This window comes from Sorex fumeus, unplaced genomic scaffold, assembly GCF_029834395.1.
Source record: "Sorex fumeus unplaced genomic scaffold, SorFum_2.1 ptg000073l, whole genome shotgun sequence".
In the NCBI taxonomy this organism is placed as follows: domain Eukaryota; kingdom Metazoa; phylum Chordata; class Mammalia; order Eulipotyphla; family Soricidae; genus Sorex; species Sorex fumeus.
Window position 1 is genome coordinate 674,383 of NW_026606130.1, and position 18,157 is coordinate 692,539.

Here is an 18,157-nt window from a genome sequence, read left to right on the forward strand (position 1 = left end):
CTATTTGTATAAACCAAACAACTAATTGTAGAAGCAATGACCCCCATATTGTAAAGCAAAAACACGGCCCTTTATAGCAATAATTTCTCTGAATATCAATGCGCTGAACTATCTTATCAAGACACAGTGTGGCAGAATGGATCAGGAAACAAAATCCATCCATTTGCTGCTTACTGGAAACACCTAAAATCTTAGGATAGACATGGAGTCAAAGGATGGAAAACAATGATACAATCCAATGGTAGCACGGTAGCACTGTAGCACTGTCCACTATCCTCCAGTTGTTCATCAATTTGCTCGAGAGGGCCCAGTAACATCTCCATTGTGAGACTTGTTGTTACTGTGTTTGGCATATAGAATACGTCATGGGTAACTTGTCAGGCTTTGCCATGCAGGCTAGATACTCTCGGTAGCTTGCGGGGCTCTCCAGGAGGGGCAAAGGAATCAAACCCTGGTCAGCCAGGCCGGCCACATGCAAGGCAAAAGCCCTACCCGCTGTGCTATTGTTCCAGCCCAGATCAAAAAGTACCAACTTTTATTAACATATACACACCAAATGCAGAATCCGCAAAGTTTTAAAGGTTTTTTTCCTCACAAACTTAAAGAAACATATGAATAGAAACACAATAGTAATGTGGAACTTCAACACTCCATTGTGATCACTGGCAGATCAAGTAGATAGAATGGAAGTAAAGGCATACACCTTCTCCAGATGGAATTCTGGCAACTATGAGCTTCTAGGAGCATGGTTCTGGTATGAGAACACCAGGATTATTCTTCCAAACCACATGGGGATGCCGAGCCGGGCAGTTCCGCACCGGCTCCAAGTCAGCCCCTGACCATGAATGTCACACCCTCAACCTGCCCCCAGCGCCATCTTGCCGCCCACAGCAGCAAAGAAATATGGCCAGCAGGCTCCACAATACCCAGAGAATTCTCCTGGCCCCATACCGAGCTGATATCACCAGGAGGTCCCAGATGGGGTAGGTGCTGTCTCCCTGCCTTCTCCAGATGGAATCCCGGCGATCATGAGCTCCTACGAGCATGGCTCCAGTATGTGAGCACCAGGACTATTCTTCTGAACTGTGCAGCTGCATAAGCAGCCGAGGACCTTTCATGATATGCAAAGTGAACAATGGAAGGTAAATGATCTAGCGTCTGTCCCTGGAAGGCAGGCTTGAATGGTGGTGAGAAAATCTGAGCAAAATATAATGCCCAACCGAAGTGCATCTGGACTGTGCATTAAACTATGGTGCTATGCAGCCCTGGGAGGGGAAGGGTGTTTGTCCCTCCGCCTGTCCCCTCTTGCAGCGGCAGCATGATGGCCTCCATCTTTTAGAGCCTAATGGACAGCCAGGTATGAGACTGCATTGACGAGGCACGTGGGGCCTTGTGGGATGGGGGGTGGAACTAGCCCTGCTCCCCGCCCTGACAAGGCCCCAGGTTGCCACCCACAAACACCTCCTCTGGCTCCTGAATGACCATGATCCCAGAGGCACACTAACTAATCTCAGAACCCTGGGGCTTTTGGCAGTAAATCCTCTAGACTTATTACTAAGATATCAGAAATTGAAAATCACATGGCCGCAATAGTGGCCACATGACATATGCTCTTCAGAATCAGCAATAGAAAACAAATTATCTAATGAAGCCTTTTTGGCAGATCTGAATGCTGGGGAAAATTCCAAATAATAATGTTGGGTCTTTTGTCGTAATATTGAATGTGATCAACGTAGAGAGAAAGTAGAAATCTGCCACACAGGCAGGGAGAGGGGTGAGAGGGGGTATACTGGGGTTTTTGGTGGTAGAAAATGTGCACTGGTGAAGGGATGGGTGTTTGATCATTGTATGACCAACCGACACTTAAACTGAAAGGCTTTGTGACTGTTCTCACAGTGATTCAATAAATAAAAATTTTAAAAAAAAGTAGCACTGTAGCACTGTCCTCCCATTGTTCATTGATTTGCTCGAGTGGGCCAGTAACATCTCCACTGTGAGACGAACAAGTTACTATGTTTGGCATATTGAATACATCACGGGTAGCTTGCCAGGCTTTGCCATGCGGGCGAGATACTCGCGGGAGCTTGCCGGGCACTCCGAGAGGGGTTGAGGAATCGAACCCAGGTCAGCCAAGGGCAAGGCAAACGCCCTAAAAATAAAGGCATAAAAACACTAAATAAAGAACTAGAATTCCTGGGATTACTGAATATTCACAGGGTCTTACATATTCAAAAAGCCAAATATACATTCTTCTGTACTAGATACAGAACATTTTCAAGGATAGATCACCTATTAGAGCATAGGAAAAAAGCTGCATAAATTCACAAACGTAAAAATCATATCAAGTATTCTATCAAACCATACTGCCACAGAGATAGAAATTAATCTATTCCATTCAAAATAGTGTCCAGGAACATCTAGTACCTAGGAATAAACTTAACAAAAGTTGGAACTCTATACCATGAAAATTTCAAAACACTTTAAAGAAGCAGAAGTCCTTAGAAAATGAAAAAATATTCCATCCTCTTGGATTAAAAGAATCAATATTGTCAAAATGATCTTATCTAAACTACTCTATAGAGTCAATGCCAGCCCTATTCAGATTCAGACAACATTCTTCAAGAATTTTTAACAATAAAAGTTTGTATGGAATCATAAAGTACCCCCAAAAGTCAAAATCATATGGAAAAATAAGAAACAGAAGGGAATCCCATTACCTAACTTGAAATTATACTATAAAGTCATAGTAATCAAAAAAGCATGGTAAAGAAATAAGGATAGACTCTGACCTACTCAGATTAGAATGAATATCCAAGGACAAATCCCACTTTTTGTCATTTTTTTGGTCAGGTAATTTTTGACAAAAGTGCTGAGAGCATGAAATGGAGTGAAGACAGACTATTCGACAAGTAATTCTGGCAAATCTGGATACCCAGGTGTAAAAAGAAATTAAATCTGGATCCGTATCTCTCTCCTCACACAAAAGTCAACTAAATGTATATCAAGGGGCTGAAGCGATAGCACAGTGGGTAGTGCGTTTACCTTGCAGGTGGCTGACCAGGGTTCGATTCCCAGCATCCCATATGGTCCCCCAAGCACTGCCAGGAGTAATTCCTGAATACATGAGCCAGAAATAACCCCTGTGCATCACCGGGTGTGACCCAAAAAGCAAAACAAAACAAAACAAAACAAAACAAACCCTTTACTTAATAATGCAGATACCTAAGAATTCTCTAATATATTTTTTTCCTAACATAAAACCAGTATTCCCTTTTTTTTTTTAGGGATTTTTAGTCATACTTCTATATGACTATTTAACTCCAGTTATATCACCATATTAAAAATTTTGGATTTCCTGGAGCGTGTGGCTGCATTTGCAGCTGTGCAACATCTCAAATTCTACAACACTGATAATCAGGAGTAGCAAACCAGGTTGGATGGGATGTAATGTAAAACAACCTATCTCAATTAACAAAAAAAAACACACACACACAAACAGAAGGCTAAACCTGTAACCTCTTAGTAATCTTACACAAGGGCTTAATTGTTCCATGGTGATATACAATAAGTTCCACTTTCTTCATTTATTGATCATTGTTGAGAAATTTATAAAAAACAATATAAAATATTGAGGGCTTGCTTAAGGGGTGGTTGGGACATCTGTAAATAATGGTGGGGGTAAGGTGGTGTTGGGATTGGTGTTAGAATATTGAATATCTGTAACAAATCATCATAAAAAACTTTGTAAAATAAATAAATGATAATCTGGGAAAAAATTAATTCTCCTCACCCTACTAAATGTTGTTTAGGATTTATCTATTTCATGTACGTTTTTAATGTATTGGTAAAGGTAAGGTAAAGGGCCTCCCGTTGTTCGTCGATTTGCTCGAACGGGCCCAGTAACGTCTCCATTGGAGACTTTGTTGTTACTGTGTTTGGCATATCGAATACGTCATGGGGAGCTTGCCAGGCTCTGCCGTATTAGCATAGAATTATTCATGCCTCTAAAAATATATGATTTTTGAAAAGTATTTTATTAACTTATTGATTTAAAATTTTACAAGTTTAGCTTTATTCATCTCTGTGTTTGTAGATGTCATCTCTATATTTATAGTTGTCACTCCTCCAGAATAATTTTGGGGGAGTTTGTGGCCACACTCATGGTGCTCAGCGGTTACAGTAAAATTGTTAAGGTTCTCTTTCATATGTGAAATATAAAAAAATGACAGAACAATAAATGGTCTATGTCAATGGAACTAAAGATTTTGTCTATGGAACTGAACTTATATGGGAGGGAATGCTAAAAGGGGCCTTTGTAACACTGGTGGAGGAAAGTGAACACTCTGGTGATGGGTGTAGGAATGATGTGTGCATAAAAAGTATAATTAACAGCATTGTAATCTCAGAATCTCAATAAAAATAGTAAAAACTTTTAAAGAAAAAAATGGGACAGAGTTTAAAAGCATATGCATCGAATGAAGGACATCAAATTATATAAAAGAACCAACATTCCTAAGGAGAAACATCTGCAGTACAATAGTATTAGATTTTAATCCCTCACCCACCCCCACTTAACCAGTGAAGAGATTAACTAGAAAGAAAATTAGCAACAATCTTAAATGGGTTTGAAGAGCTGGGCTTCCTGAATATTTACAGGGGGTTCCATCCCCCCAAACCCCAAAAGCCTAATACATATTGTTCTTTTTTTTAACTTTTTAATTGAATCACTGTGAGTGGACCATTACAAAGCTGTTCATGAGTGGATTTCTGTCATACAGTATTCCAACACCCATCCCTCTACCAGTGTACATTTCCCAGCACCAGTGTCCCCAGGTTCTCTCCCATCCCCCCCACACCCTCACCCCATAAACCATTCTTAGGGAGTCACATGATGAAACTATACATTGGCAATTTTAAATGACAGTGATAGAACTGGAAAGCAATATGGGAGGTAAGATGCTGGGCTCAAATCTGGTGCAAATCTTTAGCACCACACATAGCCCCAGAGCACTGTCAAGGATCACCCCTGAGTGTAGAAATAAAGTAGTCCCTGAGCGCTGCTGGGTTTGTGTGGCTCAAAACAAAAAACAGGCCAGAGCATTAATACAGTGTGCAGAGCATTTGTCTTGCCATCGGCCAATCAACCCCTGGCATTCTATATGGTCCTGCGCCCTCTAGGAGTGATCACTGAGCTCAGAGCCTAGAGTCAGCCCTGAGCACCACCAGGTATGCCACTCCATCCCTTAAAAAAATGTCAGTGATAGAATAGTCTAGGCAAATCTTTTCTTGGTCTAAGTTCTAAATAACATGAATAAAATGAGTATCTTTTCCATAATATGATTAATACATTATTAATAAATTGATATCATAGACAAATATACACGATTCAAATAAGCACATTTTCCTTTCTTTTTTAACGACATGCAGCTGTACTCAGTTTTGATGTCTGTTCCTGCACTTAGGGATCTCCCTGCACTTAGGGGGCCTTATGGGTTGCGTTCAAAGTTGGGCAGGCTATGTGCAAGGCATTACCCATTGTCCTATCTCCCTGGTCATAAATGACATTTTTATTAGTAAGAATTGTATTATACACAGAATTTAGAATTTCCAGTTATTTCAATGGTACCTAAAAGAATTCATTTGGAGAGTAAGTTCAAAATGGTTTAGAATCATCAACGTTTACTTTGAAAAACCAAAAATTAGTTCGTTTTTGGTACAATTCATGTCTCCATTCATCTAGTACAACATATAAATGTTCGAGCTAGTTTTAAATTAAGTTACTGAGCTACTGACTCTGCTTTTGAAATAGGGCTCAGTATGCATCCCCTATTAATTTCCTATGGCTGCTATAACAAATTATCACAAATTTTGGAACTTAAAAATGGCAACAGTTTTCCCTTCTATAAATACAAAGCTTAAGTCTGTGATTATTTTTGCCTTCCTTCAAAGCCTTCATGAAGATAAATAACTGGAACAGTACCAGTTATTAGATAGAAATTAGATGTCTGCTATGTTTAGCCTGGCTTGAAAACATCTCACAAATAATTAATTAAGACCAAAAGGGCTCAAATATCAAACTTCCTGGGGCTGGAGCAAAAAAGCACAGCAGGTAGGGCGTTTGCCTTGCACGTGGCCGACCCGGGTTCGATTCCCAGCATCCCATATGGTCCCCTGAGCACCGCCAGGGGTAATTCCTGAGCACAGAGCCAGGAGTAACCCCTGTGCATTGCCGGGTGTGGCCCAAAAAGCAAAAAAATCAAACTTCCTGGTCTCTAACTACAATGCTACCACCTACTAAGAGAATTTCCTTTCTTCAAACTTCCAGTAACATGTAAAAAATGCCTAAAACAAGGCAGTGGGTGGAGGCTGAAAGAATTTCGAAGAGTAGTAGAGCCATTTATACACCACTTTCAGTACCAAAATCTGTAACAGTACCAAAATTTGTAACAAACTGCCACATAATCGGTGCTTCAGACAATATCCATTATCAGTCCTATGGGTCAGGGGTCCAAGTAGAGCCTAACTAGGTACTCTGCTCAAGGCCAAAAGAAAAGGTTTGTGGGACTAGAGATATAGTATCATGGGTAAGGCAACTGCCTTGTACACAGCTGACCAGAGTTCTTTCCCAGGTACCCCAGAAGGTCCCAGGAGATAATCCCTGTAATCTGCCAGGTGTGGCAAAAAACTAAACACAAACAAGAAAAAGCTGGGCCAGAGATAAAGTACAACATGTAAGGTGCCTGCCTTGCACATGACCAACCTACGTTCAATCCCCAGCACTATATATAGTTCCCTTAAACACCAGGAATAAGCCCTGAACACAGCTGGGTATGACCCCAAAACAAGCTAAAATCACATTTTAAAATCGGGCCCAGTAATGTCTCCATTCATCCCTGTCACGTGCTAGTGTAGCCCGATGACATATTGGAGGCTTCTTCAGGGTCAGGGGAATGAGGACCATTCATTGTTACTGTTTTTGGCATATCGAGTTCGCCACGAGTAGTTTGCCAAATCTAAAATCTGGCAGAATTTCAATCTCATCTGAGGCTTGAGGTCCTCTCCCAAACTCCATGGCTAGTCACATGTCTCCCTTTACTGACAGTATGGTTGCTTACTTCTTTAAGGCCAAAAAGAAACTATCTGCCAGAGATGTACTTCAGTGGTAGAATGTGTGCCTCAAATGCATTGAGACCTACTTCAACCCCTAAAATTTAGTTTGGTTTAGCATGCCAAACCGCTCCCCACACAAATCTGCTGCTACTGCTTCTCTTATTTAAGGACTCACCTGGAAGGCCAGTTTCACCCAGGAAAATCCCTGTAGATTAATTCAAAACCAAATGGCTAATAACTGAAGCACAAGAATGAAGTTCTCATATTCATAACTCCTACCAAAAGGAATTACACAGACCAAGAATCTTAGGGGCATCTTGAGAATTCTGTCATTCCTTCCCCTTCAATCGTGAAAGTTGACTCAGATTCCTGGCCTTAGAGATCAGCTTAAGTGTTCTGTATACTTACTTACCTCCTTTCCCCCAATTTTCATCCTCTACTATTTGGACACATGCCTTTTGCTTTAAAGCAGTCTGACATTCAAAATGTTTGTTTTCTGTAAAATCAGAGGAAAATAATTGACATTTCTTGCTGGTGAGCAATCTGGAAAGGGCACATTTGTGCATATTTAAGAGCATGAACTAAAAAATATAGTAATTGAAATTCTTAATTTTAAAAGTCTGCCAAGTATAAGTATTTGATACCTATTTGATACTCACCTATTGCGTGGAAAAAAAATGCGTCCAATAAATAAACTCCAATAAATGCTTTAGATATTTACTAGAATTTATCAAAGATGCTTGGGCTTGGGAATGTGGCTCAGTGGTAGTGCACAGCCTTGCCTGTGTGAGGACTAGATTACATTTCTGGCATCTGACCCCTGCTCCCCACAACAAAGGAATTAACTGAATAGTACTGATGGATACAACTATTTTATTTGTTCACAATTATTGCTTCTAGTTGTGTAAATCACTAGCTAGTTTTTGGATAAGGGACAAATGTATTTTTATTTTTCATGTTTTTTCAATTTTTTTAATGTCCACGGGAAAGATAGATAGGCTTCATTCCTTCTTTCACTTTCTCTTTTCTGGTAACTTTTTTTCTTACATAATCATATTGCATGTGGTTAGACTTTTAAAAGTAGTTATGGTATAGACCATATAATGAGAAGTCTTCCACATAAAAGCAACAAATCTATCTTTGGAGACAAACATTTTATCATCTGAAATATCGATTGTGGGCTGGATAGAGTACAGTGGGTACAGTGGGTCTTGCCTTACATGTGGTTGACCTGGGTTCAATCTCCAGCACCCCACATGGTCCCCCAAGCCCCAATAAAAGTGATCCCTAAACACAAAGCCAGGAACAAGCCCTGAGCACCACCAGGTGTGACCCTCCTCAAAACTTTTTTTGAAAGAAAGGGGAAAAAAGATAGTGTTCAGGGACTGGAGAGAGAGTACAGTGAATAGGCACTTTCACTCACATGCAATTAATGTAGGTTTAATCCACTGCATCCTTTATAGTCTCCTGAGCATTGTCAGCAGTGATCCCTGAACACAAAGCCAGGGGTCAACTCTGAGCACTGCCCAAAACCAAAAAAAAAAAAAAAAAAAAAAAAAAAAAACCCACATAATTTTGTTCAAGGACAAGAAGATGGCTCAAAGTGTAAGCTTTGCATGCAGAATCCTAGATTTGAACCCCACCACTGCATGATCTCCGAGCACCAAGTCAAGAGTAGCTCCTGAGCACCATTGGATGTGGTCCCAAAACAAAATCTGTTAATTTTGTGTTGATGTAAAAATTACAAAACTGTCTATAACATTACAAGAAGGATCAAGCCTACCGGGCTTCATATTATTTATTAGTCTCACTTTCAGAAGAGGAGCAAAGAGCAGGTACTGCAGTTCTAGTCTCCTATTCCTCTAGTGTGATCTGGGCTACATTCACTAGTCTGACAGGTTCACTGTTACTCCCACTGAGGACTTACTAATCATTTGTCAGTTACATCAGTGAAAATCAGAAAGCTCCAGTTACGAACATGGCAAGAATCAATTGTAATGTAAGGATTTCTAGTCCCAAAACCATGTACAACTGAACAGGTCTGAAGAAACTTCACTACAGGAAACATAAGGAAACATTAATAAACATTTATGTAAGACATAACAAAGAGTATATACTTAAGAACATCTGAAATGGTAAACAGTTTTAAATAAACTTTAAAATCCGATCACAGCTATAGTTATAAGACTCAGAAGAAATTTATTTACATTTCCTACTTGTCTAGTGCTGAAAACAAGAAACAACTGAATGTCCAATAACGGTCTGGGGTTTATTAAACCAGTTCGTGTAAGACAATGGTTAGAGCAGCTCATAATCATTAGGCTAGAAAAATGTCTTTTCCTGCATGTGCTTCAATTGCAGGACATAAATTTAGCCATAGGAGCCTGTGCATTATGGCAATAAAAATCCAGCTGAATCCTAGCTTGTAAAGTGCTATTCCTCTCTATCTTAAAAAACGGTATCACCACTTTTGTTAACTTCCTTGACAGCTTCTTTCTCTTGTTCCCCTTCTCTGTCGGCTTCTTTCTCTTGCTCCCCTTCTCTATCGGCTCCTTTTTCTTCTCCATCGCAAGCATCTTTCTTTCCTCCATTATTGGATACTTTATCTTCTTCTTTGTCCTGAACACTGAAAACTGCTTTATTATAGCCTTCCCGGTTCCGAGCAATTTCAATTGCAAAAAATTGTATTCTGGGGGCTGAAATATTAAAAAAATTAATTACGGTCTGAAACTCAGTTACTTCCCTAACCCCACTAAGAAAATGAACAGGAAATCACTCAAGTATAAGCACAGGCCTCGGTGATCTGGAATTCTAATCCTATGTTAAATGAGGCTGAAAATACTTAACTGTCCTGTCATACAGTTACTCAAGATATAGTAACAGAATTTTTAAAAATATAATAGAGCTGGAGAGATTGTACAACAGGAAGGATGCATGCCTTGCACTCAGCCAGCCCAGGCTCAGTCCCTAGCACCGTTATTTGGTCCTCTGAGTACCACCAGGAGTTATCCCTAAGCAGAGTGAGGAGTGGCCAAAAAAAAAAAACCAAAAATAAACAAAAAAATATATGTGTAACACCATAACCACCAAATTAACTCTCCATGTCACTGATTCATCAGTAAAATCGGATCCCTTGTTTTCCTTAAATAGAAAGGATTTCAGAGGAAAGGCACTCACCAAGGTGCCGAAGTGATATTATAGCAGGGACGGGGTTTGCCTTGCACACGGCTAACCCAGGTTTGATCCCCAACACCTCATATGGACCCCCAAGTATGCCAGGAGTAATTCCTGATCACAGAGCCAGCAGTAGCCCAAGCACTCTCAGATGTGGCCCCAACCCCTCCTCCAAAAAAACACTCACCAAATATAGTATTTTCATCAGTGTAGCCCTGTGAACAATCCAGTCGTAGCAATGTACCATAGTTGAAATCTTCTACAAGCCCATCAAATTTCAAGCAAAATGGCCTCCACTTCTATTAAGGCAAAAAAAGACACATTAGCTGGCAAGTGCAGGAGGATGGTGAAGTCAGATCAAAAGAAGGCATTCCACATTCCCAATCATAAAAGGACATTAGGACCGAGTTAACTGCTAATTTCACTAGCAAAAATTTCTGACCTGTCTATTGTGCACTTATATTTCTGCTTCCCAACATTAAAATATCCTGACAAAATACTTAAATCTTTGACTAGAGACTAAAATTTGGTTTCTTAAATTATCTGTTTCATACATGGTATTGGATAGCTCAAACAAAAGTGATAATTCATCCCCACTGAAACATAAGTAACAAAAAGGCAGGAATTTGGCCCAAAGTCATAAAATTAAATTTTAACAAAGTTGTCCAATCAGCAATGGCAATTTTCCAAAAATTAGTTACAGCCCATTAAGTAGGAGTTAAAAGTTTAGTATGAGGCCTTGAGTTTAATCTCTGGAACAAAAATAAATACTTTAGATTCTTCATAATACAATGTCCTACTCCCAGAAAAATACATTTTCTCACCTACAAGTCTTAGCGCTCTACAAAAGAACAAGATAAGCAAGTTAGAACAGAAACATTACGATTATCCATGGCCTACTAGTGACCTTACATGCAGAGAATCAGAACATTTCCCTGTACCTATTTGCCATTCATTTATTCAAAGCTTCTGGCTAATCAAGTCACATAAATATGTGTACTGAATGGGCAGATCAGGTGGAAAAGAAATGTACAAGTGTGAAGGGGAAAAAATTAGATACACTGAAAATTAAAAAAAAAAAATCAATAAAACCCAAAGTGCCCACTTTGCAACTTCACATATTAGTTAATTCTAACTACATTAAAACCCTAGTTCTTTATAAATATTCCATAAACAAAACAGAAAAGAATTTACATGTATAAAAATTTATTTACAATCAAAAATTGGTGGATGAATGCTAAACAATATTTAAGATTTTTTACCTCTTTAGCTGATTCTGACTTGAGCTCTTCTGGATCCAATATATCTATCCTAAGCTTCTCAAAATTTTCCCGAAACTCAGAATAGATTTGGTCATCCACTTTGGTGAGTTTCAGGAACTGAGGGTCAACCGATGAAATCAGCTGCCAGACAATAAAACATATAGACACTAGTTTCTAACTTACTGTATGTCTATATCCCAGTTCCCCAGAAAGCCTTTACAAGAGTTCTCAGGGCAGAAGGGTTCTGTAAGAAGCAGAGACAGCCTAGGTCCTGGATGAAAACAGGATATAGTTTAAAAGGCCATAATATGCTAGACTACTTTTGCCAATTCAAATTCATTTGGTTTTGGGGCTGGAGCAATAGCACAGCGGGTAGGGCATTTGTCTTGCACACAGGCGACCTCGCCGACCTCCACCAGGCTCAATTCCCAGCCCCTCATATGGTCCCCTGAGCACCTCCAGGAGGAACTACTGAGTGCAGAGAGGCAGGAGTACCCCTGTGCATAGCTGGGTGTGACCCAAAAAGCAAACAAACAAACAAAACAAATTCATTTGGTTGTAGTACTCCATGGCTATTGCCCTCTGTGGATTATTCAATCAAGCAACATAAATATTTAAGTACTGACAGGCACTCTTGTCAGTTAGTGAAAGAACAGTGAGCAAAGCAGCACATCCCCATGCCAAAACAAAATTCACAGCATTCTGCTGTATTCTCTATAGGTAATGATGTTTCGACAATAAAAATATCTCCAAAAACATAACTATTAAGCTAGCTGAGAACAGTAATTAGAAGAACACTACGCACAATTACATGGGTAATTTGTTTAATAATGAATATAGACAACTCACTTTGTAGTAGACTTCAGCATGTTGCATTGCTCTCATAGCCCAAGCCATTTCAATATCTGGCTGCAAAGGAATAAAGAATGCCAGGTGAAACACCTCCGAATCCTGAAGTTCAGAACAAATTAAGGAAGTCTGTGGATGGCTGGTTACTGCTCAATGGGCTTACCAAACTTTGTGTTGCTGTCCAAGGATTAAAAATGTAACTAATGGTTTTAGACAATATTCTGTTCTATTACAATAAGAGAAGCGACCTATAGTCTAACAATAACGCATTCTCTCCAGCAGCTAGTAGAAGTGTGGGAGACTACATAAAGTATATAAATCATCTTCTAGGAACTGAGTTAAATCATTGCAAAATTGAAATAACATATTCATTGACACCAGAGTTCATGAGGGCAAAAAAAGATAACAGAGGTGAAATTATGTCTAGCATTTAAGAATATAGCTTTAGGGGGGCAGGGAGTAGTATAGACTATACTACAGTTCTTGCCTTACACACAGAAAACCAGGGTTCAATCCCCGAGACCCCACATAGTCTCTAAAGTCCTACCAGGCCTAAGCCCTGAGTGGAGACATAGGACTAAGTCCTAAGCACAAATGGATGTGGCAAAACATGTAACAACAAAAAAAGAATATGGCTTTGGGGCTGAAGAGATATCCCCACCACCACAAATGATCCCCCAAACACTGCCATGATTGATTCCTAACCACAGAGCCAAGAGTATCTCCCAAGTAATAAAGTTTATCACAATTATCATCTGTGTTTATCAGTTAGCCATTTCTCATCCTATGACAGTTGGAAATGGACCAATTATCATGAGGCAAGCTAGGTTATAGAATTTTACCAAGCACCCACAACACAGAATCTATTTCACTGATCCTTTGCAAATTTTTGTATTCGAATTTTTTCCTCTATGCCTTTGCTTAGAGCAGGTCCTTTCCCTGTTTACCAATCCATGCTCTTGTTCACCTAACTTAAATTCTCCAGTCCGAGATGCACTTTCTCACTTTAAATTTCTTCTAGTCTCAGTTTTCACGGGGTTCCTCTTAGGCTTAAATTCTTAAAATCATTTAAGACCTGACATTACCCACTTAATCTAGAATATATCACATTCTTATCTGGATGTTACCACCACTCTCCTTGCTTTTCCATCACAAAACACACTGCTACTTCTCAGTGATCAAAATCAAGCACACATCAAAAATCAAACCAGTGCAACTTTACTGTGCAATGTAATTACTCAAGAATCTTTAAAAATACTGATTACTGACTCACCCTCCCCATGTGAAATTCGAGTTAAATTTTTATGTACTAGAGATAACAATTTATAATAATATCTACTCTGGGATATTTAAAGGGTTCCGAGGTGATTCTAAAGTGCAGCAAACTTTCGGAACTAGTTCTGCAGGCATTAGCCCCACGTTCGGGTACCAAAAAGATGAGAATAAGCAGAAAGGTGCAGTCTCTCACAAACGTAGAGAGGGTCCGCAGAAAATAGCAGGGGGTGGGTTACAATTTCGTAACAGGCCCTTGGAAGCACGCCGGCCAAACTTGGCAAAGCATACTCACATCGTTGCCATAGGAATCGGCTGGGAGAGAAAGAGCCTGTGCCACGGACATCAACTCCCCGGAAACCTAGGAAGGGAAAAAGAGGGGGAGGGGTGGAGAAAACGTTCAAGACTCCGGCCGACACAACTTCCCGACACAACGTGGGGCCCCAGATAGAGCAGCATCTCACCGGCTCCTCATTCGCGTCCATGTTTAGCCCCCAAAAAACGTGGCCTCACTACCCCGGATATACTTGTGAGTGCCCTTCCCTCAACGGTAGCTGGGACCGGAAGTGCCCGCCCAGAGCGAGACTTCCCCGTTGACTTTGTGCGCCAAATCCTCCGGGAGCCCGTAGTTGCAGGCTCCGCCCTACAAGCCCTGCGCAGGCGCAGAAGTGGCGCGGTGAAAACCCCCCGCCCCCCTCCCCCTCCCACCCCCGCGTGCCACACACAAACACATACACCCCCCCCCCACACACACACACACACACACACGCTTGAGGGCTTGAGAAAGGTCTCAGTTAAAATAGAAATGCAGTTTTTTGCATTCCCGCCGTGCTGTGTGAATTCGCACGTGCACACACACAAAACCCGGGATTAAATCACAAATACGTGTTACTAGCCAAGAGTAGAGAAGCGGAGAGATGAAGAATCTATTCCTGTCTTGAAAAAGGAAAAAGATGGGGCTGGAGGAATAGCACAGCAGGTAGGGCATTTGCCTTGCACGCAGCCCACCTAGGTTCGATGCCCAGCATCCCATATGGTCCCCCAGCACCGCCAGGAGTAATTGCTGAGTGTGTGAACCAGGAGTAACTCCTGTGCATCGCTGGGTGTGACCAAAAAAGCAAAAAAAAAAAAAAAAAAAAAAAAAAAAGAGGAAAAGAGGAGCCTGAGTGATAGTACAGCAGGTAAGGCGTTTGCCTTGCACACCGCCCACCTGGGTTAGATCGTGAACATCTCATATGGACCCTGGGATCTGCCAGGAGTAATTCCTGAGTGCAGAGCCAGGAGCATCACCCGGGGTGCTCTCCCGACAAGAAAAAAAAATAAAGAAAGAAAAAGTTAGGAGGAAAATAAAGTTGTGATCACATCATACTGTGGAACAACAAATAGGAAATGCCTAAACAGAGTCATCATGGACAAGTAGCCAATAGTCACAACACACAAGGAAGAACTTTCTAGGCAGAAGAAACAATATATATAATCATTGAAGAATTAAACATCATGACACCTTGGTGTAAATTGCAAAACCGCCATAATAGCAAGAGTCTAATCATTTAGACTCTTTAGATGTAATAGGGCTTTAAGGTGCTAAATATTAAGGAGTTGGTATAGCACAGCGGTAGGGTGTTTGCCTTACAAGCGGCCAACGTGGCCAACCTGAGTTCGATTCCTCCCGGCAAGCTACTGGGAGTACCTCACCCACACGGCAGAGCCTGGCAAGCTCCCCGTGACATATTTCGATATGCCAAACACAGTAACAACAAGTCTCATCATGGAGACGTTACTGGGCCCGCTCGAGCAAATCGATGAACAACGGGAGGACTTCACCCTAAACTAACCGTGAGTTACTAAAGAGCAACCTCATGATCAAACTTAACTTTTAAGAAGATAACTAACAAACAATTGAAGGGATGGGCCACAGAGAGTACAGCAGATGGGCGCTTGCCTTACTTTCACTTCATATGGTCTTCTGAAGCCTTGCTAGGCGTGATCCCTGAACATAATCACTTAACTTAATCACTTAACTTCCCGTTAGTCGTTAGTCGTCGATTTGCTCGAGCGGGCGCCAGTAACGTCTCCATTTGTCCCTGTCGCGTGCTAGTGTAGCCCAATGGCATCTCTTCGCTCCGGGAACATGGAGGGCCTCAAACCGATCGTTCATGATCTTGACAAAGAAGTCTGACCATCTGGTAGGTGGGCGGCCACGCGGTCTCTTGACATCCCGTGGAATCCAATCAGTAACAGCTCTAGTCCAACGGTCGTCTTTAAATCTCATTACGTGACCAGCCCATCTGATTTTCGACACCTTGGCAAATGAGACAGCGTCCCTGATCCTTGATCGTCGACGGATGTCAGAACTCCGGATTCGTTCTCTCATTTGAGTGAAACGTGATATTCCAAGCATAGCTCTTTCTATTCTTCTTTGGGAGACCTGAATGGCGTTCTCATCTTGTTTGCGTAGGGCCCAGGTCTCTGAGGCATATGTTAATGCAGGAAGAACAGTGGAATCAAAGAGATGTGCCCGGAGCCGGAGGTTCTTCGTCCTCTTAGCTATTTCTTCGACGTTCTTGAAGGCGTTCCAAGCCGCTCTCTTCCTCCTGTGCAGCTCGGGTGCCAGGTCATTTGTCATGTTGACCTCTCGACCTAGGTACACATAGCTGTTGCATTCGGAGATGGTCGTTCCATTGAGCGCAAATGGGGCGTCAGGAACAAGGCTGTTTCTCATAAACATTGTCTTCGTAAGATTCAGCTGTAGTCCTACCTTTCCACACTCACGGTCAAAGTCGGCCAGCATTTGTGCTGCTTGGCTGATGTTTGGTGTTATTAAAACATAAAGTCAAGAGTAAACCCTAAGCACTGCCAGGTGTGGCCCAAAAAGGAAACACAGCCCCTTTCCGCCCCCCCCCACAACACACCACACACACACACACACACACACACACTAGGAGATCAACTTGAAGGAATTAGGTGATGAAAACCCAAGCCAAGCCACTAATAGTTTAAATAATTTTGAGAGTTGCTAAAATTTAAAAAATAGGACTTGGAAATTAATTGGATATGGAGAATAAAGGAGAATTGGGATTCCAGTTGACTCCAGGGTTTCAGGTCCAGAGAGATAGTACAAGATTTGGGGCACTTGTCTTACACTTAGCCAGACAGTCCCAGGCACTTCATATGGTCCTCTGAGCATTGCCAGGTATGACTTGAGCACAAGGTCAACAGTAAGCTCTGAGAAGAATGGAATTTGGCTCTCCCCCTCAAGCACCCCCCCACACCAAATTTTTAATTAAGAATAGAGCTTCCTTGCTTTCAATGATGAATTAACATCTCCTTTATATTGAAAATAATAGAGCTTCCATGTTACCTGTAATTCTACTCCTAGGGATCTACCACAAGAACATAAAAATGTTCCTTTGGTGATGAAATATGCCTATTAATTTATTCAAAAAATTATTTACAATAGCCAAGATCTGGAAATGACCCAGGTGCCCAACAACGTATGGGTGAAATGATGGTGTAAGCATAATGGAATATTACTCAGCTATGAGCAGTGGAAATCTTGCAGTTTGCTGCACCTTTTATGAAATGAGACTCCATCCTTCTAGATGAGTCATAAAAAAAAGACAAATGTCATATACTATCACTCATATGCAGATTATAAATAAAAAGTTAAGTTAAGGTATTGGACAATCTTTAATGGAAATGAGCCTTGAAATAAGTTTAAAGAACTGTGATCTAAGGTTGCTACAGGGGTGAGGAACCTAGAGAGGTTTGGGGATAATGATGGAAGAAACTTCACACTCTGGTAGTGGGCATGGAATAGAAGTACTGCAAGTATAAAATAATATTATAGGTTCTACTATAAATGTTTTAATTGAAAAGTTAAAGAAAACTTAAAACAGAATATAAACTTTTGTAAAGGAGGCAATTTTCATTATCGAATATATAGATTTTAATGGCAAGGCAGTTGAGGTAAGAACTAGTTTCAAGCAGGGAAGCCATATACATACTTCCTAAAATTATTGATTACATGGTCTTGTGAGATTATATGGGGAAGAAAAACTTGGAACACCTTGGAATTGGTCATCAAAAGCTAGAGAAAAACATAGATCTAAAATCTAAAATATGCAAGTCACTCTATTGTGAAAATATAAAATGAAGATAATAAGTATTTGCTATGATGTGGTGTATGATACGTATAGAATAAATTGACTAGTGCCATATTACTATGCTGTACCTCATAAAGACAGGGTATTAGAGATGGCATTCGTAATTATTTGTTGGCAGGAAACTATTCTATCATCAGAGCAAAAGCTTTATCAGATCCCCTTCCAGATTGGAGTTAGTCCCAGAAACCTCAAGAACACGGCCTCAAAATCCATAAGGCAAAAACTTTAAATAATTATAACTAGAAATGAGCAAAACCATTGAAATTGTGGGATATTTTGACAGCTCTATGATCAATTGACAGATCTAACAGCCAACTAAGTTAA

At 40.7% G+C, this 18,157-nt stretch overlaps 1 protein-coding gene across 1 annotated transcript; it reads right to left on the reverse strand.

The window, feature by feature from the left end:
* Nucleotides 1-8,883: 8,883 nt before the first annotated feature.
* Nucleotides 8,884-14,204, reverse strand: PBDC1 (polysaccharide biosynthesis domain containing 1). The gene is made up of 6 exons (XM_056130119.1): nucleotides 14,132-14,204; nucleotides 13,963-14,028; nucleotides 12,396-12,455; nucleotides 11,547-11,687; nucleotides 10,472-10,583; nucleotides 8,884-9,806 (listed from the first exon to the last, which is right to left on the reverse strand). Exons 1-6 carry the CDS (start codon nucleotides 14,150-14,152, stop codon nucleotides 9,559-9,561), a joined length of 648 nt encoding a protein of 215 aa, XP_055986094.1. The 5' UTR covers nucleotides 14,153-14,204; the 3' UTR covers nucleotides 8,884-9,558.
* Between the last annotated feature and the right edge of the window lie 3,953 nt (nucleotides 14,205-18,157).